Source organism: Taudactylus pleione, unplaced genomic scaffold, assembly GCF_031769625.1.
Source record: "Taudactylus pleione unplaced genomic scaffold, aTauple2 ptg000397bl, whole genome shotgun sequence".
Taxonomy (NCBI): Eukaryota; Metazoa; Chordata; class Amphibia; order Anura; family Myobatrachidae; genus Taudactylus; species Taudactylus pleione.
Genome location: NW_028284799.1, coordinates 6,120,553 through 6,147,002, shown reverse-complemented (window position 1 = coordinate 6,147,002; position 26,450 = coordinate 6,120,553). Strand labels below are relative to the sequence as shown.

The window sequence follows — 26,450 nt, the reverse complement described above, 5'->3', positions numbered from 1 at the left end:
ACCGAGTGCTGAGTTTATACAATATTTTTGTTCAACCCCTTGAATTAAAGCTGAAAATCTGCACCTCAATTGTATTCCCATTGTTTAATTTAATATCCATTGTGGTGGTGTACAGAGCCAAAATTATGAAAATTATCCAAATATATATGGACCTAATTGTATATACATATAAGTATCAGTTTACTCTTATGTATTTTGTATTGATGACCACAAATGTAGTTACTGGATAACTTTCTTTTGTCTTCTTGTTCCTTTATGTGGTTGTATATTGTTGCCTATAAAGCTATAATTCGGGTAAAACATATATACCTATAGGACATATTGTACTTCTTTGTATATGTGTATATTATCCATAATGGGAAATCACAGGTCGCCTTATGTAATAGGCTGCGAGATGCAGCCATGGACGCAATTCAAGAGAGTCAGCACATATTTCAAAAGTGGTAATAATTTAAACGGCATAACCAACCCGGTATAAAAATACGCTTTAAAAATACATGGGGCAATACCGACTGATGTTGGGCGCATTCCTGCATCTCACCGGCTATTACATAAGGCCCAGAAGCTGCCTTAGAAACACATTACAGCCAGTACAGGGAGCAGGGAGCTGGTCTCACGGCCACTGACATCACAGGATTCCATCAGCCTGAGTGACAGTTGGTTGTAACTGACACCGGAGCTGAGCAGCCAGAAGATGGAGCCCAGTCACGGAGAGCGAGGAGACCAAACGGAGGAGAAGGCGATTAGAGGAGAGATGAGGAGCAGTGATGCTGTGACACCCAGCCAGCTCCAGCATCCCAATGCTGTAGATGTCGCAGAGTTGAACATTATTACCATCAATGAGCTTGGCGAGTATGAAGAGATTACATCTGGTGGAAGAGAGGACAGGACCAATGTCACCCCAGAGGGTCACCAGCGTGAAAGAGAGAGTTCCCATGAGGCTGTGGGTGGCAAGAAGAAGAGAAAGCGTCAGAGGGAAGAAGAGACAGGACAGCGGAAGAAGAAAAAGAAGACGGAGAAGAAAAAGAAGAAGAAGGAGAGGAAGGAGGAGAGGAAGGAGAGGAAGGAGGTGAAACAGCATGAGGGTGATGTGCATGGAAAGAGGAAGAGATTACACCAGGATGTGGCCGAGGTCCGAGAGAAGAAGGTCAGGAAGGACACTGAGGACGGCGATTTCCCTCATGAATGGGACAGACCAGGTAATGAGGGATACGTGATTCTCAATATGGAGAACTTGCTCTCCTACTGCATCTAGTTATAGATCAAGCTGTAGCTGGTGGTCTGTCAAATGTTACCTAGTGGTTACTGGGTCACGTTTCACTCACGTAGAGGGAGGTATTGTGGCCGCCATAAATTAGCTATGAGAATAGTCAGTTATTACAGGTGCTACTTATGCTACTTATGTAATAGTGCCAAATTCTCATATAGGTCATATGTCATCACTTCAGAAATAACAAATATACCACATTGCAGGACTTTCTCAGTGTTGTAGGTTGTTACAGTATTGTAGCTGTTAAAAATTTGCTTTGGCATTATACATATGAAAGATGGTTACTCTTTCCCAGATACATGTTATAAGTAATGGTAAATGCTGCCTAAGGGGGAGATGTCCTAAGCCTTGGAGAGAGATAATGTGTAGAGTGCTAAAGTACCAACCAATCAGCTCCTAACTGTCTCTTTACAGGCTGCGTTTGAAAAATTACAGATAGGAGCTGATTGATTGGTACTTTAGCACTCTACACTTTATCTCTCTCCAAGGCTTAGTACATCTACCCCTAAATGTTATATGTATAGGGCTAAAAAATAGACCTCATGCAATAAGGAGTATAATACCAAATGGAAAGAATCAGCACAGAAGCCTCTACTGGATCATGGGTATATTTAGAGAACACTAATCAAAGTCACTGATTGGTGAAAAACTGTATCCGAAACCCATTTTGAATCTATCAAAATAATAGCAGTAATAATATAATATACTGTAGACATTTTAGTGCGCTAACGTCCAGCCAATGTCCTACATGCCTCTAGGTGGGAAGTCACCATTTGGTAGGGAAAGTCTGATACTCAGTCTAATGAAACAGCCATACGATATACTGAATGGGTCTCTAGTACTTTGTAGCTCCTCAATTGGACTTTTTCCTGCTTATATAACAAAATATCACAAATGTAACATGAAATCAGTTTGATGTAAACTGTTCTAGAAAGTTTCCTTTTTATGTTCTGTGATTCATCCTGTGATACTTGTTTGTGCAATGTGCAAGAATAGTGTCTGAGCCTTATGTGGCCCCTGACATGGCACGTGGCTCATCCCATTCACACATTACAACATATGTAACAGAATCATGTAGGCTGTAAAATAGAAATGTTTACTTATTTTTCTGTATTCTTATTCCATCTGCCAACAGTGCACAAAACAACAAATAATACTGTTCTAGCTAGAAAATTACATTTGTAATGTTGTCCCCTAAATACCATCTACCCAGGGCTGTATTAAGGTCTGTGGGGACCCCTGGGCAACAAACATGTGGGGACCCCTATTAAATATGGACAAAATGAGGGTATGCACAATGGAGACCATATCGCTCATAAGTGATACACTGACAAACAGCAATAAACTAAGCTTAGCACTGAAAAGAGGACATATAGCAAGTGACATAACCCCTTTAGAACAGTTTCCTCAGAGAAATCAAACTTCAAGCACACACAATAAAAAAAATACACAATAAAAACACACATATAGGAACCCACATGACATATTATTCGCCCACCTTACCTTACACACATCTGTAATACTTAGCAAGACTGCGAGACCAGCAGTAACATGGAGTACAAACGCAGCCACACACACACTTGCACAAGCTCTGACCTTACTCTGAAATTGCTAACCTCATCACACAGAGTGAAACCCCAAGCTGCAAAAGGCATCGCAGTGGCTAATTTATACACGCCCCTGTCACAGCATTCAAATGCACTGGCATGCCTGCATTTCGCCGACCAACCCCCTGTCACTTCCCCCAAACGGTACTTCCTGTCAATCGCTCTGCGATGGGCCTGCGTAATCACTACTCAGTCCCAATCGCAGTCCCAATCGCAGTGGAGTGTTCATGCACGCACACTGCGATGCATACACATGCGCAGAATGCAACAATTGGCCGATTGCGTGCGTAATCGTAGCTGCGATCAGTAATGAATCAGGCCCTTAATTAGTACCTCAGTCAATTTGATTTAACTACCTGTGCTCAAATATGGATATCTCTAAAACCTGAACTGTTGGGGTGCCTGGAGGATCGCATTTGGGAACATTTGTGGTAATGTTACGAGTAGAACTTATATAAAAGAAAAAAACTTGAATTAAGGCTTAAAGATTATTTTCATTGAGTCTTACAAGATCCCGTAGGGCCCATATGCCACAGCTGAATACTGATTTGTATAATATATAATATTTTCTATCATCTGACCCTTATTTTATATAAAGAGCAAATGTATAACCTATTCTTATGTTACCCCATTAGGAGGAAGCGGAGTCTCCCCAGCAGGCCCTGGCCACAGAACCCCATTATCTATCAGGAGGTTCATTTTCCACAAAGTGATCGGCCAGGGCAGCTTTGGAAAAGTAAGATTCTGGTTTCCATCTGGTTTGTCATGATGTAACCATTATGCCTAACTGTATATACACACAGCTATATGTACCTATAACAAACCTGCCACCATGGGCGTATCTATAGTGGGTGCAGGGCAGAGCCGTAACTAGATTTTTTGGTGCCCTGTGCCAGAAAGAGCATTGGCGTCCCCCTCATTTTTCAAAGGGACATAATGCACCCAAAAAAGGGCCCTGGCTTCATGGGGAAGGGTCAGGGAAGAGATAGGGGAGGCCAGGAGATGCTGGGGATGAAATAAGAGGAAGCTACAAGCAAGAATGATAATAAACAGAAATTTAACAGGCCCAAACAGCGCCCCCTGACCTGTGGTGCCCTGTGCGATGGCACCGGCCGCACTGCCCTAGCTACGGCTCTGGTGCAGGGTGTGCGGGGCACACAGGACCCCGGGTCCAGGGGGCCCCGCACCGCACACCCTGCACCCATATTATTTAAAACTCACCTGTCCATGGTCCCGCGTCGGGTATCAGCGCTGCACAGAACACCAGAAAATGGCCGCCGCGGCCATTTTTCCGGCGTTCTGCACATGCGCAGTAGACTCTGGGCACACTCTAGTGCCCATAGTCTACTGCTTCTGTGGTGGCCGGCCGCCGGGGAGAGAGGAGGGGGCCCTGCACAGGGAATACACACGGGCCCCCTCCTCTCTTAAGACGCCCCTGTCTGCCACATTGACATTTGGTTACACAATAGTCATTATAAATGTTTGTGTCCATATCCCATTTGTGTCTGTGTCTAAATGCAGCTATTGTTATTGATGTGAATAGTGTTACATGTGCAAATGTCAGTGTGCGCCAGTGGGAAAAGTTGTATTTTCTGCAGGAAGGAGTTGGGCAGATTGGGGCATCTGTACATACATCCATGCTGATCAACGTATAGGATAAAAGTTCAATCAAATAGTAATTTAGGAGAATGCTATTTAGAAATCTTAAAAGTTTATGTTATTGAACGGGAGTATATTAGACTCTGAATTGGCATTGTTTTGTTTGCTGCATACCTATTTTCACTTCAGTAAAAGTAGACACACTCAAGGACATAGAAGGGCTGCAACATGCCCTGGGCCAGCCCTGCCCCTAGCATGTGGTGTCATTATGTCACAACAAGGGGGTGTGGCTGCTGGACCAGGGAGAAGTTGAGAGTACTTAGGAAAGTCCTAAAGATGCTCTGTGCAGCAGCTTCGTAGGCTGTAGGGTGCCAATTCAGGCACCCTGCATGCCAAATACAGGTGGCATGTGGCAATGACTGTGTCATCCCCTAGACCCTGTGCCCCCAGTGGTATAGCTTGACCACTCCTAGTTATGGCCATGGCTGCACTGTTTATTTATAAAAACAAGGAACTGGACAGCACCTTCAAATTCACTTCACAGAATAATACATCCATTTATGTTAAGAAAGCATTCCAGCACTATGAAGAACAATAATATATTTACTTTTTACTGTAGCAGAAAAGTAAACCCTAAAGGCACACATCCACTAGAAGACATCAAAATGACTGCACGATTACGACATTGTAATCGTGCAGTCATTTCTCAGTCTGTGATGTGTCTACACTGAACGAGCAGTCGTTCAGTGTAGGCACATTAATCATCTGCAAACATGTTGAACCTGACATTATCATCAGGTTGTACAACATATTTGTATGATGATAGATGTCTAAACGACCAGCAGGAGCGCGCATCGCTGGTCGTTTTAGACTTTTTTTTTAACGATCTGTAAAAGATTTTCAAATGATTATTGAACGATAACGATATCGTTATCGTTCAATCGCTAAATTTAATCATCTGTGTGCCTTAAATGTGCATGTTATTCTGTGTATATCAGGAGAAAATGCCCATCATACACAGCTCCTGGTTACTCACATATAGTCCCGGCTCCAAACATATGGTGTTATCTGGTTAACATCTATGGCAAATACCACCCTATAATATACAACTCAACATTGGAGGGAATTGGATCAGGACAGGGACATCACATCACGGATCGAGTGTCTGCATCATGGGGGGGATATGTGAAGATCACTAAGCTACCCCTTTTTCCCAATCTGGTTTCCCTCCTTTTGACCTCCCACTGCCCCATGCACCAGTGAAAAGCACATGTAGCACCCATGTACCTCTCCTAAGCAGAGCAGCAGTGAGTGGACATAACTCCCCATCAGGACTATGCATTCACTATCCTGACTTTAACATACAGCTCTCAAATCTGAACTACTCTGCCAATATTGGAATGGCTGGAAGGTATGCTACAGCCCCATTGTATATTCATAGAGCCAAATATCTCATTATCTACTTCTGTAGTCAGGGCCGTAGAGAGCTCTGCCGTGCCCAGGTACAGAGGGGATGTGGCCTAATCGCAGGAGACGTGGTCACGCCCCCTTGAACCCCCTAACAAAAATAAACACTTTTGCAGTCTCCCATTGCAGCTCAGCACACACTGTGTGCTGGGCTGCTGTTTTGGAGAGAGAAGGGAGTGGGGACGGCGCCAGACCCGGGCCCCCGCCGGGCCCCTCAGGAAGCCCGGATAAACAGTACCCGCTCCCCCCCCTCCTCTCTCGGCACCCCTGTCTGCAGTGCCATGATTTAGGGGCCTATTCATCAAACGATAAATGGCCCGTAACCATGCAGAAACGCCAGTTTCCTAATTTTTAAGTTACCGGGCCATTACATAAGGCGTTCATCATTAGGGGTCCCTTCGATGATGAATAGGCCCCTTGTGCCTCTATAGAATTCTTATATCAGAGCACTCACCTCCTAACATCCACATTGCTGCCTATGTGCTCAGAGACAAGTGATGTATTAACCTATAAGTAAATATAGTGCATCATAGCTTGCACAGTGTTAAGTTTGCATACCCTAAAACAGAGGTTCCCAAACACAGTCATCAAGGCTCCCCAACAGTTCAGGTTTTAGAGATATCCATGGTTGAGTGCAGGTGACTTAATTAGTACCTCAGTCAATTTGATTTAATCACCTGCGCTCAACCATGGATATCTCGAAAACCTGAACTGTTGGGGAGGCTGGAGGACCCTAAGAACTTATTTTAGGCTGGATATCACTACTAGGTAGTACATGTAATATTTAGATTAAGGCCCGTAATCCCAAAAATCTGTGTAACACTTCCTATAAATATGCACATACTGTATATATATATATATTTGTTGGTGCCTTCCTCTCTGCAAATGGCATTTGCAAGAATACATGATCCACTCAGTGACACCTACCTGTTGGATTATATATCTATATATATATATTTATCCCAGGCTGTTATATTTCAGCACTTTTTCATTTATTCAATAATGGTTCACTTACATTCCCTTTTCTCCTGACACAGTGTTATCATTACTTAGTGTATGACCCATACCTCATATGTGAGTCAGGGAAGCAGTTGGGAAGCCGGCAGACGCAATGCCGACCGCCAGCTTCCCAGCTGCTTAATCCCAGCAAGGGTTAAATGACAGGCGTTGAAATCCCGACGCCTGTCATTTTACTTATGCCAGGAGAACGGCGCCCGGCATCCCGATCGAAGGGATGGCAGGCACCAGCCGTGGACAGCTGCAGGGGAAGGGGAGGGTTAGGTTTAGGGCTCCCGGGGGGGACTTAGGTTTAGGAACCCCCCCGGGAGGTTAGGGTCAGGCTAGGGGAAGGGGGGTTAGGCACCCCCGGGGGGAGGTTAGGGTTAGGCACCCCCCCGGGGGACTTAGGTTTAGGCGGCGAGGAAGGGGGGTTAGGTTTAGGCACTTAGAGGGGGGATTAGGGTTAGGCACTGGGGGGGAGGTTAGGGTTAGGCACCCTAAAGGAGGGTTAGGGGGGGGAATTAGATTAGTTATACTTACCTCTCTAGACAATTGGGATTTCCTCCTCTGTCGGGATGCCGCTGCCGGCGGTAAATCATACTGATCCCATGAGTCATATATATCTGTCTTTCCTACTGATGCTGTAACATCTCTCTGTACTGTACAGGTGTTAATGGCATCTGACACTGTGACCAGGAGACAACTTGCAGTCAAAGTCATCAAGAAGAGGGAGGTGCTACAAGCAGACGTGGTGAGAGAGGTGCTGGTGGAGCGAGAGGCCCTGCACGATGTCTCTGGGACGGCATTCATCAATCGAGGGCTATTTGCCTTCCAGACTGAGGTACTTTCATGAATACTTAGAACTGGCCCATAAAATAAAGGTGCACTGCTGAAGGGGTGTGGTCAGCTGTCAGAGAGTCGTGTCCAGGCACCACACTGACCCTGTGACCTCACCTGACTGATTCCTCTATCCTTCAGGCAGTGTCACTAAGGTGACCAGGGCAGTGATTCTTCTTGTCTTCAAAAGTACCGAATGAGATACATGGTGGATGGAGTGCAGGAAGGGCAGGAGCAAATGTATGTATTTTAGAAGGGTTGGGCACGCTATGCTGCCAGGGTGGGAATGACCATCGTGCAAGGGAAGAGGTTATATTTTTTAACCAGTGCAAGGTTGCTATCCAGCCCCCTTCTCTTCCACTTCTAATACACAGGCAATGCTATGTGCCCTACTGTTAGGTGCACACATCTCTCCCTTCATGAGCAGAGCAATGTGATGTGGGATATTCTAAGGAAACCACTGAATGATTATTGAGGGGCATAAATGTGTCAGTGGTTTGGCAGCCTGGTGTATATACCACTGATTGTCCCACCGGAGGCTTGAAACACATCCAGCAGAATTCCCATTCCTTAGCAGAGGTACTTGTGTCCCTGATGGCTTCATCTTGATAGCTGCATGACCTGGGCATCCAGCAGCTGAGATACCAGGGGCACTGCACATACCATAACTAGTTGCTTGAACTGAGCGTAGCTGGATCTCTGTGCATGCGAGTCATGATCCTTATCTATCTGCTTGCCTAAATAATTACTAATAAAGCTGCAACTGCATTGGAGTACATTATAATTCAGTATTTACATGTTGGTGATCTATTCATTATCAGTGAAACCGCTGTGCATGGCTACTAACATTGGTTTTGGCCGCATATAACAATAACTCATGCTTTGCTTGTTATATTTGATTATCAGACTGATTACTTATAAACCTCTGATTGTGATGTGGTTAAAGATTATATATTTTTATTACTGTGATAATATATATTGGTTTATTTATACATTGATCAAGTATTTATTAATTTTTGTATATGTGATCAATAAGTTTTTTCGTTTGACCTACAGCCCTTCCTATAATTTGTCTTATGATGTGAGACATAACTCCCAACTGTCCTTGCAGTGTGGACAAAGAGGTATATTTACTAACACACAGGGCCTGATTCAGACTTGGGAATAGTGGGCCTGATTCAGACCCAGTCGCAAGCGTTGGGCGATCGCAACCGGGTCGATGTTTGCCCACTGGGCATGCGCACGATGGAGCTGGCTCCGTCGTGCGCATGCGCGAGACCCGGCTAGCGACGGGTGCTCTGTCGCTCCGGGTCTCACTCCGAAGGGGGCGAGCTGTCGATGGTGATTGACTGCTCGCCCCGTTTGGTAGGCGGGCAGGGGGGGTGGCTAGCCAAACGGAGGCGTTCCTGAAGGAACGCCTGCCGTTTGGGGGCGGCCTCACTGACATCACCAGTGATGTCAGTGGGAGAGCTTCCGGCTCTATTAGAGCCAGAAGCTCTCTGGGGCTTGCGGCCACGAGACCCTACCACAAGGGTCTCGTCGCAAGCCCGATGGTCGCGATGGTCTTGACCATCAACCTGGCCGCTTGCAATAACTGTGGGTGGTCACCCACAGCTATGCGAGCGGCCAGGAGGCCGAACAAAAAAAAACGCCCTGATTCAGAGCGAGCGCTCGTTCAGAGCGTCCGTCTCTGAATCAGGCCCAGAGAGAAAGATCTCTCGCAACTGATCATCTTGGTGAAACCATGCTGCACTGCAGGTGGGGAAAATTTTAAATGTGCAGAGAGATTTAGATTTGGGAGGAGTGTTTCCAAACTGACATCTAAATTGTAGAGTAATAATAAAGCTGTGCAGTATATGTGGGCTACATGCAAAAGCAGCCAGTATTTACCCCACATGTAAAAAATGTATGTATTTACACCCCTTGCATTGCAATATGGTTTGTTCAGGTTCACAGTTGAGAGAGAGATATCTCACTCTGGCCCTGATTCAGAGCCGGACGCTCTGACAGAGCGCTCGCTCTGAATCAGGGCTGTCCTTGTCTTTTTTTAGAGCGGCCTCCTGGCCGCTCGCATAGCTGTGGGTGACCACCCACAGCTATAGCAAGCGGGCAAAAAGATGGTCGCGATAGTCAAGACCATCGCGACCATCGGGCTTGCGACAAGACCCTTGTGGTAGGTTCTCATTGCCGCAAGCCCCGGAACGCCTCCGTCTGGGCAGCCACGCCCCCGGCACGCCCACCAAAGGGAGCGTGCTGTCACTCACCATCGACAGCACGCTCCCTTTGGTACGAGAACCATAGCGACGGCTTGGCCGTCGCTATCCGGGCCTCGCGCATGCGCACGACGGGTCAGTCATGCGCAAGTGCACTGGGCCCACTCGCGAGCGGGTCTGAATTAGGCCCTCTATTCCCAAGTCTGAATCAGGCCCACAGTTTGCTTTGTAAAAGCTGCCGATCATGAGCGCCAAAGAGGGTATCCAATTAGCCGCAATAACCTTTTAGGAGAAAAATGGGTTATCGGGCTATCCTATTAGCTGTGGTTTTTGCACATGCAAAACGTGGTATAGGAATTATCGCAAATTTCTTTTCACCACCTCTGAGCAGGTGAATTTGTTGACCGTATTTTATGCTAACAATGTCGGGACATGGTGCAGAACCACTGGGAAACCCTCCTTAATGACTAATTAGGCAAAAATAATATTTAAATTAGCTTAATATGTGCAATAATGACGTCTTTTTTAAGGTGAAAAATTAAAAAGTGTTGGAGAATGGGTTTAAAGCATACATGCCTACTCTCCCGGGAGTCGCGGGAGGCTCACGATTTTTCGGGTAGCCCCCTGCGACCCCGAAAGAGTAGGCATATCTCCGGATGGGGGAGATTTTAGGACAAATTTGTGGGATAGTGTGCAGGGGGAGGGGCTAAATGATGCAAATCGCGTCATTTAGCGCTGCCCCCTCCTCGCGGACCCATGAATCACAGGCTTTCTAGCAAAGGGGGAGGGACCTAATGGCAGCTGAAGCCTGGCCCTGCCCCCCGAAACTGAGATGATCAGGCTGCTCCCGGAAAAGAAGTAAGAAAAGTTGGTAAGTATGGTTTAAAGTAGTCCGTCATTTATATGGAGGTGCTGTATTGATGGGACAGGTGTTTTAAACATTGCAGGTGCAAGTGACAGGTGTATTTTTATTTTTACCAATTTAAAAAAATGCCCTATAATAACACAAAAGTATACTTACACCCATCTTAATGTACCCCTAATTTAATTACAGCATTTATTTTGGCCCAAAAAACATTGCTTTCTATCATTTTTTCACTGTTAGAGAAAAATGCACATAACAGCCATTGGACACAATTTAATAACCCCAAACCCTTGGATTATACTAACACACTTTTATACCTTTTTTGGGGGTACAGGCTGATTTCCTCATTTTCATCTTTCATCATACTTATCATCTGTCCAGAGCCGTAACTAGACTTTTTGGTGCCCTGTGCCGGAAAGAACATTTGCGCCCCCCCCCCTCATTTTTCAAATAGGCACATAAGATAGTGCACCTGAAAAGGGGCCATGGCCTCATGGGGAAGGGCCAGGGAAGACATAGGGAAGGGAACCAATGTGCACGATTATTCTCGCATGGAAGATAGGCGCAAGGCCGTAACTAGAGTTGCACCACCCTAGTTAAGGCCCTGCGCCTATCATCCATGCGAGAATTATCGTGCACATTGGTTATCTCTGGTTTTGCAGTAGGATAGCATGATAAACGGGAGCACGCAAACATGCGATAAGCGGCAAATTTGGGCGATAGGTGGGAAAAGTTTTCTCCAGAGAAAACTTTATCGCTATCATTGCTATTTGGATATCCCCTTAGACCGATAGTATCAATTAGTCAAAGCTATCAATGATCAGTGGGTTTGACAAACTGCTTGTTAGTAAATATACCCCAACGTCCTTACAGAGTGGGTTAGTCACCCAAAATGAGGACTCCCCCACTAGAACCAGGACAGTTGAGTGTTATGCTCTCTCCTACAGGTTCTTGCAGGTTTCCCTACCACATGCCTCCTAACTGTCCCGCATTCAGCGGGACAGTCCCATTTTTCTGGGACTGTCTCGTTGTCCCACCCGCAGGCTGCTGTGTCCCGCTGTGGGGGAGGAAGTGGGGAGCAGACACTGCTAGTGGCGTAACTAGGGGGGGTCGAGCTGGGCACATGCCAAGGGTGCTGTCGAACCCAGCGGTGGGTGGGGGGGGGGGCACGGCCGGCAGCCGTCATGGCACTACACAGTAAAACAAACCGCCGTGGGCACCAGGTAGTACATTCACTGACAGTGAGTGTGCTACCCGGCTGCGGTGTGTTTGTTTTAGCAGCCAATAAGAGTCAGACTTATTCTTATTGGCTGCTGCACCCAGGGCCGGCGTTGGGCTGGAGCTCTCTCATGAGCTCCACCTTCTGGCTCCTGCAGTGGATGAAGGGAGAGATATCATGATGTCTTTTACCATAGTGCCAAGCGGGAGGAGCGGATGGCGGTGTGCGCAGTAATCGGTATGTAATGCCGGCTGTCGATGGTTAGTATCCCGACAGGGATCGGGGAAGTATAATTATCCTCCCCCCTTCTCCCCCTAACCCTAACCCTCCCTTTTTGTAACCTAACCCTAACTCTCCCCACCCCACACCCTAACCCTCCCCTTTAGTGCCTAAACCCCTCCTCTGCCCCCTTAGTGCCTAACCCTAATCCCCCCCCAGAAGTGCCTGACCCTAACCCTAACCCTCCCTCCTAGGAGTACCTATTCCTAACCTCCCCCCTCCAAAACATAACGCTAACCCCGCTATGCTACCTAAACCTAACCCTCCCCCCCGCGGCTAACACGAGGGGTGTCCCGGCTTACCTTCATTCGGGCTGGCGTCCTCCTGGATTCTGGCATCGGGATTAAGATAGGTGTTGGTATTTCGATACCTATCTTATGTCCCTAGTTGGGCTTCCAGCGTCAGGATTGAAACCGGCAGCATTGTGTCTGCTGTTCTCATAACTACATCCCGCGGGTGCAGGAGCAGGGTTTTGGGAAAGTATAGTTTTGTGGTCTGTGTGTTGTATGTGTAAAGGGCACTACTACCGGGACACTGTATAAGGGGCAGTACTGGGGGCACTGCATAAGGGGCACTACTGGGGCCACTGTATAAGGGGCACTACTGTTGGCACTGCATAAGGAGCACTATTACTGGGGGCATTCCATAAGGGGCACTATTACTGGGGGCACTGCATAAAGGGCACTTCTACTGGGGGCAATGATTAAGGGGCATTACTACTGGGGGCAGTACTACAGGAAGCTTTGCATAAGGGGCACTACTACTGAGGGCACTGCATAAAGAGCTTTACTACTGGGGCACTGAATAAGGCACTGCTACAGGGGCATTGCACAAGGGCCACTACTACTGGGGGCACTGCATAAAGAGCACTACTAATGGGGACACTGCATAAAGGGCACTACTACTGTGTTGCACTGTATAAGAGACACTACTACAGGGGCATTGCATAAGGGGCACTACTACTGTTGGCTTTGTATAAGGGGCACTGCTACCTGTGACATTGCATAAGGGGCACTACTACAGTGGGCATTGCATAAGGGGCACTACTACTGTTGGCATTGCATAAGGGGCACTGCTACCTGGGACATTGCATAAGGGGCACTACTACAGTGGGCATTGCATAAGGGGCACTACTACTGAGGGCATTGCATAAGGGGTACTACTACAGGAGCATTGCATAATGGGTACTACTACTGGGGGCACTGCATAAGGGGCACTACTGGGGACACTGTATAAGGGGCACTACTGTTGGCACTGCATAAGGAGCACTATTACTGGGGGCATTCCATAAGGGGCACTATTACTGGGGGCACTGCATAAAGGGCACTTCTACTGGGGGCAATGATTAAGGGGCACTACTACTGGGGGCAGTACTACAGGAAGCTTTGCATAAGGGGCACTACTACTGAGGGCACTGCATAAAGAGCTTTACTACTGGGGCACTGAATAAGGCACTGCTACAGGGGCATTGCACAAGGGCCACTACTACTGGGGGCACTGCATAAAGGGCACTACTAATGGGGACACTGCATAAAGGGCACTACTACTGTGTTGCACTGTATAAGAGACACTACTACAGGGGCATTGCATAAGGGGCACTACTACTGTTGGCTTTGCATAAGGGGCACTGCTACCTGGGACATTGCATAAGGGGCACTACTACAGTGGGCATTGCATAAGGGGCACTACTACTGTTGGCATTGCATAAGGGGCACTGCTACCTGGGACATTGCATAAGGGGCACTACTACAGGGGCATTGCATAAGGGGCACTACTACTGTTGGCATTGCATAAGGGGCACTACTACCTGGGACATTGCATAAGGGGCACTACTACAGTGGGCATTGCATAAGGGGCACTACTACTGAGGGCATTGCATAAGGGGTACTACTACAGGAGCATTGCATAATGGGTACTACTACTGGGGGCACTGCATAAGGGGCACTACTGGGGACACTGTATAAGGGGCACTACTGTTGGCACTGCATAAGGAGCACTATTACTGGGGGCATCCATAAGGGGCACTATTACTGGGGGCACTGCATAAAGGGCACTTCTACTGGCGGCAATGATTAAGGGGCACTACTACTGGGGGCAGTACTATAGGAAGCTTTGCATAAGGGGCACTACTACTGAGGGCACTGCATAAAGAGCTTTACTACTGGGGCACTGAATAAGGCACTGCTACAGGGGCATTGCACAAGGGCCACTACTACTGGGGGCACTGCATAAAGTGCACTACTAATGGGGACACTGCATAAAGGGCACTACTACTGTGTTGCACTGTATAAGAGACACTACTACAGGGGCATTGCATAAGGGGCACTACTACTGTTGGCTTTGCATAAGGGGCACTGCTACCTGTGACATTGCATAAGGGGCACTACTACAGTGGGCATTGCATAAGGGGCACTACTACTGTTGGCATTGCATAAGGGGCACTGCTACCTGGGACATTGCATAAGGGGCACTACTACAGGGGCATTGCATAAGGGGCACTACTACTGTTGGCATTGCATAAGGGGCACTGCTACCTGGGACATTGCATAAGGGGCACTACTACAGTGGGCATTGCATAAGGGGCACTACTACTGAGGGCATTGCATAAGGGGTACTACTACAGGAGCATTGCATAATGGGTACTACTACTGGGGGCATTGCATAAGGGACACTAATACTGTGGGCATTAAGGTGCATATGAAATGGAAAGGAATGTTCCCAGAGTGATGAAAAATGGTGGCATGTCGTGTTGACATGCTCCCATTTTTAATTGGCCTGGACCATTTTTGCGGTATGTGACCATGTCCACTTGTTGGTGCATGCGCCTTAGGCGTGCGCATACAGTTGGGGGGCGCCATTTTTCATCTTGCCCTGGGTGCCAAAGACCCTAGTTATGCCACTGCACACCGTTGCTCTGCATGGTAGAGCAGCAGGTAAATAGCGGTAGAATAGATGAGAAACCGAAAGATTGCATAAGAAAAGAGGTGTTTTAAACCTCTAGGATGGGGGCCGGCATGTATGCAAATTACTTGTGGGAGTTAGCCTATGGCAAGCAGGGGCGGGTTTGTAACAGGAACATTATATAGTGGGATAAAAGTGTGGGCCAAAGCCTCTTTGTTCCAGATTCCTCCAGGACAGGGAAGTGCATTTTGTCAGTTGTCATTTTCCTTAATAAAACTCTTAGTGCTTCTCCTTCTTCTCTCCTCCTTTTCCTTATTGTATTTAGTCATTCTTTTCATTTACTTCATATCATTGCTTTTCCTTTTCCTTTCTGTCCTCAATCACTGTCTTTTCTGATTTCTTGTTCTGCTGGGGGTGGGTGTAGCTATGTCCTGCCTAGTAATGAGCCTCCCCAGACCCTGGTCCCTGGCTCCACAGTGCCCCCATGTTATTAGGAGCTGCAGGTGTGGTTCCCCTATTGATAGTTCTATCCCCCCTCAGGCTGCTGCAGCTTTGTGGAAGGTGTGCCAGTGCGGGGGAGGGGTACTTCCCTTCAGTCCTTAATGCCCCTGGTCAATATCATCTTTGTGGCTGCAGTGGCCAGCACCATAGGCAAATGCAGGAGGGGTTTATGAGTGCCTTGCCTGAACCCCCCTCTCAGCCCACACCATGATGACTACAATAGAAATAGCATATAATACTAAAGTTGCATGTTTTTTAGGATCCCCTCAGTGTCACAAATGAAATAACTAGCACTACAGTCCCTGTTGATCTTTTAAATTTGTCAGCCAGTAGAAAAAGTTAAAAAGCAAGTAATGAATATTGTTGTGCACCAACTAGATCTGGAAAACATGCACTGTACGGGGTGCACTGATATGGATCACCTATTGGATCAATTATTAATACTGGATAATACACCATCCAGTACATAAGGGGACCAATCTGTGCATCTGTGTCCAGGACAGTGCATGGTTTCTTTTTCTGCCCTCTCCCAGATTCCCCAACTTGCTCATATGATCTGTAAAGGAGCCTGCACATGAAATAATAAGATTCAGCTCAGACAGGATGGCTCTACTTCTACATATAATTGCTTACTGTGTTTGCTGGTCCTGTATATGCCAGAATTATATCATTCAGTACATTCGTATGATGTATTTTATAGCTGGTCTAAGTGCTGATTATGCCCTCTTAATGGTAGAAAACAGTTGCAGCACACAGTGTCAGTATTATGCTGGGCATTGAGGTATCATTGGGGGAATAGAATGCTTCGGTGATATGATATCTGACAGTAAGGGGTAATGGCTTTGACACTGCTTTATTTATGTATAGCACCTTAGATCTAGCTTTTATCTCCTTTGAATCATATTATCAGTCAATAGAGGAGATTGTATTATATACTGTATTCTGAGCATTTAACTTACAAAATAGACAGAATACATGTGCTACAGTGAATTTCTACAGGGTGCACAGCTTATTATTGCAATCACTGCCCCAAGCAGCTATCACCGGGAAGCTCCATTCTCAGCTATGCTCCTACTTCGACAAATATACATTGCTGGAGGTCACGCAGCCTTCGCGTCCTGCATATGAGGGGTACAACGCGAGCAAAGCAACTAGTTCAGTTCGTTAGGGCTAACAGCAGGCGTCTGGGGAAAATGCTTCGCCTTTAATAATTCCACCTGTACGCAGGGATGAAAATGTCGTTTTCGTCACCTCTGCTTGCGATGTGGTGGCAATCACCCAGTTGCCAAGTGTTTCAAGGGGGGTGCCCAGCAGCAGCCTGCACAGCCAGCAAAAGGCGCAAGTGCTAAGTAAAGTTCCATCCCCTGTCCGTGTCACAGCGATAGCAAAATGGTTGAGTTGGTACCCGGTTCTTCAGGACGCAGAATTTTCGTTAAAAGGCTTCAGTTTTGGTTTTCGTTTACCTATTTGCAGGGATGTCGACACATATTCGGCTAGAAATTTGAAGTCTGCCTTTGAATTGCCTCACATTCTTAGGGAAAAAGTGGCTGGCGAGGTTAGCGTCAGGCGCATTGCAGGGCCTTTTGCAGACCCCCATTAGGGATCTTGTGAATTCCCCAGTGGGAGTGGCTCCCAAGAAAATTCCAGGAAAATACAGGCTCATGCAACATCTGTCTTATCCGCCAGGCTCATCAGTAAATTATGCCATACCAGTTGAGGTTTCCTCGGTGGTGTACCAGTCTTTTGACGATGCTTTGGACGTCATTAGGTGTTATGGTCCGGGCGCACTGATGGCTAAGATAGATGTTGAGTCAGCTTTTCGTCTACTTCCTTTGCACCCAGAGTCATTCCAGTTTATGGGTTTTTAGCTTGGACAACGGATATTGCATAGACAAATGCTTGCCTATTGGGTGTTCTGTGTCCTGTGCGTTTTTCGAGCATTTTAGCACCTTCCTACACTGGTGCGCGGAATTTATTTATTTAATTTTTGCGGTAGTCATGGTATAGCCCACTATCTCGATGACTTTCTGTGTGTCGGCCCTTCCGGTTCAGGCAGATGCAGTTATCTTTTGTTTTCTTTACGAGCGCTGTTTTTTCATTTGGATTTCCCGTTGCTGCGGACAAAACGGAGGGCCCTTCCCCTTGTCATTCCTGGGTATCGAGATCTGTACCTCGGCGGGTTCTTGTCGCATTCCTCTCGATAAGCCTGTCAAGTTGCGTAATGCCATAGCGGAATGCACGGCTTCCAGTAGAATTACCCTGCGGCAGGCGCAATCCCTCCTGGGCCTGTAAAGTAATTCCAGTGGGCAGAGCTTTTTCACGTAAATTGGAAAGGGCCACGGCTGGTGTCACTAACCGAGACATTTGCTATGTTTATCCTCAGAGATTAAGCAGGACCTCTCTGTCTGGGTCTCGTTTCTTCGGGATTTTAATGGCGTTCGGTTGTGGATGTCTCCAGCCGCTGACAATTTGCAGCTGCAGCTGTTCACCGACGCAGCAGGCACCACGGGGTTCGGATGTTACCTTGACGGCTCCTGGTGCGTTGGCCGTTGGCTGGAAGAATGGGTGGGAAAGGGTTTGACTAAGGACTTACTCCTTCTCAAACTCTTTCCCATAATGGTTTCCTTGGAAATCTGGGGGGAATGGTTACGCAATCACAGCATCATTATCAGGTGTGACAACCTGGGCGTGGTCCATGCGATACAATCAGCAACATGCGGCTTCCCTGCTGGTTTTGCGCTTGCTAGCGCAGCTGTGCTCACATGTTTGCGCTGTAACATTATGTTTAAGGCAAGACACATTCCTGGGGTGGAGAATGAGATAGACGATGCGTTATCACGTTTCCAGTGAGCTAGGTCCCGATCTGTGGCCCCTGGTGCTGACGTTGTGCTTTGCCCCTCTTATGTTTGGCAGGTGATCGAGCCGGCATGGAGGGCTTAGCAGAACAGTCTCTAGCCCCCTCCACGTTGCGAGCATATCGGCAGGCATAGAATGAATGGGAAGATTATTCCCGTAGCAGCAAACAGGCAGGTAAGAGTCAGCATCGTTCGATGCTTTCTTTTATTTGGAGTCTCCGTTTGGCTGGCAGATCCAGGGCTTCTGTTGCGCGCTCTTTGGGGGGCATTGCATTTTATTGTAAATTGAAGGGCCAACCTGACTTTACTAAAAGTTTTCTGATTGTGAAGGCTTTAAAGGGATGGGCACGGGTCTCCCGGCCAGTAGCTGACCGTAGGAGACCTGTGGACGCTCATCTGCTTCCGGCAGTATTAGGGGCGGTTCTCGGAGTGGCTCTTACTGCATATGAGGCGGTCCTGATTCAATTGGTGTTTTCGGAGGCTTTTCACGGCACCTTGAGGGTATCTGAGCTGGTGGCATCATCCAAATGGGTTGATGCCGCCATGCTCCTCTCGGATATCCTGGTCAGTGAGAGGTCTGTTCTCTGTAGGATTTGGCGGTCGAAGACCGACCAGACTGGTAGGGGTAGGTGGATCTCGTTGGGTCCATCTAGGGACGAACAGATCTGCCCCGTGGCACTAGCTATGCGGTATGAGTTATTGCGGCCGGATGTTCCTGGTTCATGACTCATGCATATGGACAGGACTCCGCTTACCAAATACCAGTTTGGTTGGTTTTTGAAGAGGTGTGTATCAGTTTTAGGCCTCCCGCCTCAAGATTTTGGTACACACTCGTTTCTGATCGGAGCCGCAACTTCGGCGGCAGCTGCGGGTTTCTCGGCATCAGAAATTAAGGCCCTAAGACGTCGGAAATCGGATAGTTATAAAGGTTACATTCGACCTAGGCGTGAAGGCCCTTTGTTTTAAAGTCATTTCACAGTCTGTTCCGGTTACGTTTATATTTTATGCTTGCCTGGTTTTTGTCTTGTATCATGTACTGTCCTGTCTTGTCTGTTACCCCTGTCCGTCCTACTCGGGATTAGCTACTCGCCATTGCTGGCAATGGGAGTCTTGAGGGATTTTACAATTTTTGCCTGAACTGACGGATTCAATTTGGCTATTCTCAATCATTTAATTAGGCCATAGTCCATCCCTCAGCAGGTTTTTATTTTACCTCTTGCCGAGTTCACCTGTTTTTTCCCAATTCCCCCCCACCCATTCTTCCCCTTTGTGTCTTCTGTTTGTCTCAGCCACTTTAAATAGTAAAGTTGGCGACCAATAGAAAATTTTTCTTTTTGGCAGATACTCACTTATGTTCTATCAGATCCCACTAATACACCATAAAATTTTATTGTTTTATGACAATTACTAATTTTTTATTTACTGCTTTCCTCCACCTTTAGGATTGCTCTTTGACACGCAGGACATTTGGGTTATAGGCCACTCATATATTTTCTGGGCTGCTAGGTTTGAGTTCAGATCAAGCTCCAATTTTTGAATATTCAGCTAGGGTCCGTTGGATAGGTTCCAGAGGTATGAGATGGCATTCCTTTTGTCCTAAACTGTTAGAGTATGCAAGGCTTTTTGGTAGGCCACGTATTTTGGTGGCTTATTTAGGAGGCAACGACTTAGGGCAGAGGTCCACTGTAGAATTACGAGTTGATATTGTCAACGATTTGGCGAGGGTGCTATCGGCCTGGCCCTTGTGTAAATTAATTTGGTCTTGCATTGTACCTCGACAGGTCTGGCGTGGGGTTAGGAGTTTTCCTGCTAATGACGAAGCTAGGAAGAAACTTAATTTCGCAGTTGCCAAATTTGTGATGGCCAATTATGGCCGTGTCATTTACCATAAGAACATTCAATTTCGATTTAGTTATATGTATAGACCTGATGGAGTTCATTTAACAGAGGAGGGTTTGTCATTGATTATTGGGGATCTTTTTGAGGAGTTGGCGTTATTGGGGTAGTACTTGGTATGGTGGCGGTGCGGCGGTTCTATAAGCAGAACCTTGCTGTGGCGGGAAAGAACGGCAGGTTGCCAGTCCGGGTGCAATTATGATTTAAGGGCGCTCCCTTCGTTGACTGGTAGTTGGCTGTACCAACCTAACGGGGGGCAGTATCACCACCTAAACGGGTGGGAAGTCAAGATGGGGGTGAGCGTTACCTTTTGTTGATGATGAGTTACATGGTTATGTGTATGCACTCTGGGCGATCTACGCCTGCTATGCCTTTTGTTGTTTGTGTGTGGGCATAGCAGATCTGGCTGATTTCTGGCCGTCCTTTCTTTGCCACCATACATCCTTAAATAAATAATAATTATTATTGCTCCAATAAATCGCCATCAAGTTATCTGCCAAATCCACGTCTCAGTGTCTTTATTTTATGTTAGTATGATAAGTGGTTTGTGCACATGACAACACCTCATCCGATAGAAGGTTTAGAGAAACCGAAAGATTGCATAAGAAAAGAGGTGTTTTAAACCTCTAGGATGGGGGCCGGCATGTATGCAAATTACTTGTGGGAGTTAGCCTATGGCAAGCAGGGGCGGGTTTGTAACAGGAACATTATATAGTGGGATAAAAGTGTGGGCCAAAGCCTCTTTGTTCCAGATTCCCCACCCTCCCTCCCCTATAAATTTTGGTATGTTGTCGGTTTGGTTTTGGGTGGCGGGAAAGAACGGCAGGTCGCCAGTCCGGGTGCAATTATGATTTAAGGGCGCTCCCTTCGTTGACTGGTAGTTGGCTGTACCAACCTAACGGGGGGCAGTATCACCACCTAAACGGGTGGGAAGTCAAGATGGGGGTGAGCGTTACCTTTTGTTGATGATATGAGTTACATGGTTATGTGTATGCACTCTGGGCGATCTACGCCTGCTATGCCTTTTGTTGTTTGTGTGTGGGCATAGCAGATCTGGCTGATTTCTGGCCGTCCTTTCTTTGCCACCATACATCCTTAAATAAATAATAATTATTATTGCTCCAATAAATCGCCATCAAGTTATCTGCCAAATCCACGTCTCAGTGTCTTTATTTTATGTTAGTATGATAAGTGGTTTGCGCACATGACAACACCTCATCCGATAGAAGGTTTAGGCACATGTGACTTAATTAGTGTAATCGGTATGTAATGCCACCGGACTAAATACCGACGCTGGAAGCCCGAACCGTCAGGATCCCAACTGGGGCAGGCAAATACCCTAACCTTCCCCTCTCCCCCACCTAACCCTCCCTTAGTGGTGCCTAACCTTACCCTCCCCCCCAGTGATGCCTAACCCTAACCCCCCCTTCCCTCACCCTAAACCCAACCCTCCCGGGGAGGTGCCTAACCCTAAACTCCCCCCTGTGGCACCTAACCCCTCCTTACCCTAGCCTGACCCTAACCCTCCCCGGGGGGTGCCTAACTCTAAGGCCCCCCGGGGGTACCTAAAACAAAACCTCCCCCCTACGGCTAACAGCTAACAGTCCCCACTTACCTACGCTCGGGATACCGGGCATTGGGATTTTGGCATCTGGCTAAAGATAGGCATCGCTATTTAGATGCCTATCTTTAGTACAGAGCCAGGCTTCCAGCGTCAGGATTCCCACGTCCGGCATTCCGGACGCCGGTAAATAAACTGCATCCCTTAATTAGTACCCCAGTCAGTTTGATGATTCCATCTGTGGAAAAGCATGGATATCCTTAAAACCTGGACTGTTAGGGCACCTTGAAGTTTGGGAAACCCTGCCATAGAGCTGTTTATCTGCAATTAAAGGTCATCTCATAGATCAGATACTTATAGATACTGACTCCGCAAACTCCATAAAGGGTCACATTTACTCTGTAATTTCCACCTACAGAGCCAGCGCTGCTTATCTGCTCTCAGGAAAATCTCTGGATAACTTCAGGACAGTTCATGTGTCTCTGGGCTCTCAGAGATACTCAGCACTACATTATACCAACATTGCTCTCTCAGCACTCAGTTATCATGTGTAGAATCGCATCAATGCTGCCAATGGATTCCAGCTATGTCTCATGTGTTTCCAGCCCAGGGAACGCAGATAGGCACTTGGTTGCTAGAGGACCAGTGAGTGCATGTGTTTCTATCCAGCAGGCTGCAGACAAAACCTGACTGTTATCACTTGTGTAAAGAGCATTATGTACACGTACACCTGAGAGGTGCTGGGCACGTGTCAACATGATCTGGGACAGCCGTGTCAATTTTAAGCACTCCCTGGGGCCACTTCAGGAACCATGAAAAGTTTAGCGGGCTGCACCCCAAATTTTAATAGGGGAAGATTTATCAAAGCTTGGAGAGAGATGAAGTGGACAGAGATAAAGTACCAACCAATCATCTCCTAACTGTCATTTTTTGAACACCCCACATATCCATTACAGCTTCAGGCTGTGGGCCCACTGGGGATTTCTATGAACTTTTTATGTAGTAATGTTATCATGGTATCATAGCACTATTCCTTCCTCCTACTGCCTTCATACTTTTTGCCCCTGTAAGGAGCAGGCCGTGCTGCCAGACACCATTTTTTATTGCACCTGTCTAAAGTAAATTGTAACCTGTTTTCAGGGTTGGATTTGAAGCACACAATGCACAACCCTATAGAAAGTTCAGCTATTCTGTCTCTATCCATCTCTTCAAGGGGCCTATTCATGATGTTAATTATCAGGGTCCGAACGGACCCCGATAATTAACATTCTAATTCGCCGCGGCCAATTCAGCATTGCTCTGGCGCGGTGGCAGCTGATGTGAAATCAGCTGCCCCCGGAAGCGGCTTCACTGCTCCTTTTCTGAGCGGTGAATCTTTTCACTGCTCCTGCTGGAGCAGTGACGGCGGTGCGCATGAGCGACCTACAGGTCACGCATGTGCACAAGTGTCCCTAACGTCCGGTGGAAGGAGCCGGACAGGGGCGGAGGGATCCGAAAGGATCCCTTCTTGCAACCCGGACCTACTTCCCATAGGGAAGAGCGGGTTGCAAACCCCAAGCGGGGTTATTCGCCATCTGAAGATGGCGAGTTCCTCCGCAGTCAAGCTCAGAAAATATAATATTTTCGGAGCTTGATAAATTCTGTCCCCATACTAGTGTAGAGCCATTCCACAAACAGAAGTTAAGTAGGAGGTATCTGTGATATCTCCTGCTTCACCCTCTTAATGAATGGCCCGAATACTTAATTGTCACAATTGCAGGTGAAAATGTGCTTTTTCACCTGCTTTTGTGACAATTAAGTGATGATGAATAGGCCCCCAAGTGAATTACTAAATAATTGTCAAATATAATTATTTTTACTTTGTAAATGACAGTGAGTTATGTTCTGTCTGTAGCTGCTGATGAGTGAGAACAGTAATATAATATATCATAATATTTTGGATCTGTGTCTGCCTACTGACAGGAGCTTCTCTTCCTGGGGATGGAGCTGGCATATGGAGGAGACCTATTTGATCTGCTGGAAACAACTGGACCATTGGGTCTCACTACATCAACGTAAGAGCTGAAAATGAGCTGAGTGTAATGCTGCATATAGAGTACAGTAGTAGATGAGGGAGGATTTGACTTACAGCATAACTTATAGGTATGTCAGGGCTGCAGAACTTGGCTGTAATCTCTATATTGTCCTTGTCCAGCTGGTCCAGCTATCATCCACCCTGAATCATTGGGAGAATACAGTCATACCCAGTGGTTAAAGTGGATATTGTTAAGCTTTACTTAGGCAAACCCAAATGCTGAGCCCCCCTGATATTTCCATACTCCCACTTCCTCCCCTCGCAGTGCACCTTATACCATACCACACAACGCCACCTACCTGCCCAACGCTACGCTTCGCACCTTTTAGAAGTCCTCTCACCCAGTCCTCAGCAGCATTTTCAATTTGGTATGGCCGGCTCGCGGATTGGCAGAAATGTGAGACGGCCATGTGGCTGCCTCTAATTAGCTGCCAGTCCGTGAGCCATCATTGGCTCACTGGCCAGTGGCCAATCAGGGGTGGCCACAAGGCCAACCCTGTTTGGCTGCCGGCCGCGAGCTATAATTGGCTCACAGCCGCGCCAGGTTGAAAATGCTGCTGGTCGCCGGTGAATGGCATTCGGTCCATGTGCTGTCAAATTTAAACAGAAGCTCACAGCCACAGACAGTGACAATCCTAGTGCAGGTCTCTGAAGTGAAGTGCTGAAGTGAAGTGCCGGTATAATACCAATACCAATTTATACCGGCACACTTCGAGCACTGGTCATACCTGACAGTCTTGCAGCTGAGGCGTCACAGGGTCTGATGCACACTCTGACTATAACTGTGTGCCAGAGGCATGCCCACACCCAATAGGGGGCGTGGCCTAAAATAAAGGGCATGGCCTCGCACGGGATCCCGATGACCTCACTGCAGGGGCAGCCCAGCAATGCTGGAGATGCTGGGCTGTCCCTGGAGACTGGGCTGCCAGCACTGTCAACTCCTCTATGACAGGAGCCGGGTGCTGCAGGAGAATACCACACTGCAGCACCTGGTTCCTGTCACTGCAGAGGAGTTGGCATTTTGGTGTCACCACCTCCGAGGGTGACACCCAAGTACAGCCCCCACCTCCCTCATGACGCCACTGCATTGCAGACAAATACCTGACAGCATTGCAGACAAATACCTGACAGCATTGCAGACAAAATAAAGTACAAAAGCAAACACTCACAGAAATAACACTGATATCCTCATTGTGGCAGGTTTGGGGATATATTTACATACCTCTCAACTGTCCCTATTCCATTGGGACAGTCCCGCTTCTTGCGCACTGTCCTGCTCTCTCACCCCCGGGCTGCAGTTTCCCGCAGGTGGGAGAGAGGTTAGGGAAATACTCTAACACCGCTGCTCTGTATAGCAGAGCAGAAGTGAATGGATTGTGTTGGATGCGTGCATCATCCACACACACTGTGCCTGTTTTGGGAGAGGCTGGGGGCTCCCAGAGTGCTAACCAAGCCCCAGCATGATGAAAATTGGGGCGTGACTTGCGAGTATTTCATTTCTAGCAAGGCCACACCCCTTTGGCCATGCCACGCCCCCTAAATTTCGCTTGCATGCCCTTCATCCACACAAATGTTGGGAGGTATGTATTTACAACCAATCCGATTCTAGCTTTTAAAAGGTGCTAAATAAATGATAAATAGAATATGATTACTTGCTATGGGCAATACCTCCATATAAACCCACATTTTAGTAACTATACCCCCTGGTCTCTATTATCACTCTGCACTGACTGCTATAGGGGGCCCTATTCATCATGATAAAAATATCATGTGTGATAGTTTAGTTTTGAACTCAAGTTCTTTGTTTAGCTAAGTCCTATTCATCATCCTTGCAAGACTAAAGTATCACTTCAGAAAAGATGCTATGGGCTCTATTTATTAACATTATTTTGACTAAAATAAAGTGAAAAAGGGTGTTTTCACACCCTTTTCTCATTATTTTAGTTTCACCTATAGTTATTACAGGGCAATTGGAGTAGAATTAGTAAAATTCTACTCCAGCCCCTAATTATCACTTATTTTTAGTAAAGCAGATCGCATTTCCCATAATTGTAATGGGAAATGTGATCCGACCATAGTTACTAAAAATAAATTGTAAAAAAATACCTGGGGAAGCCCTGTGATAATAACGCCACCTGGAGGTGGCGTTATCCAGGGTCTCCCCTGGTTGCCGGGCTCCCACTCTGCTCTAACGGGGAGAGCAGAGGCGGGAGCTGGTACCAGTAATCAGCTGTGTGGTCTAAACAGACCGCAAGCTGATTGCTGTAAAAAAACATTTTTTTTTACTTACCTGAATCCAGGGACTGG

General features: G+C 47.1%; 1 protein-coding gene across 1 annotated transcript in view; it reads left to right on the top strand.

Annotated features, from left to right (window-relative positions):
- Positions 1–694: 694 nt before the first annotated feature.
- The window catches only part of LOC148506735 (protein kinase C theta type-like), a 37,363-nt gene continuing 11,607 nt past the window's right edge, over positions 695–26,450 (top strand). The window contains exons 1-5 of the mRNA XM_088446334.1: positions 695–993; positions 1,063–1,199; positions 3,513–3,613; positions 7,610–7,783; positions 24,032–24,123. Of these exons, the coding sequence (XP_088302460.1) occupies positions 695–993; positions 1,063–1,199; positions 3,513–3,613; positions 7,610–7,783; positions 24,032–24,123 (803 nt within the window). The remainder of the gene's footprint in view (positions 994–1,062; positions 1,200–3,512; positions 3,614–7,609; positions 7,784–24,031; positions 24,124–26,450) is intronic.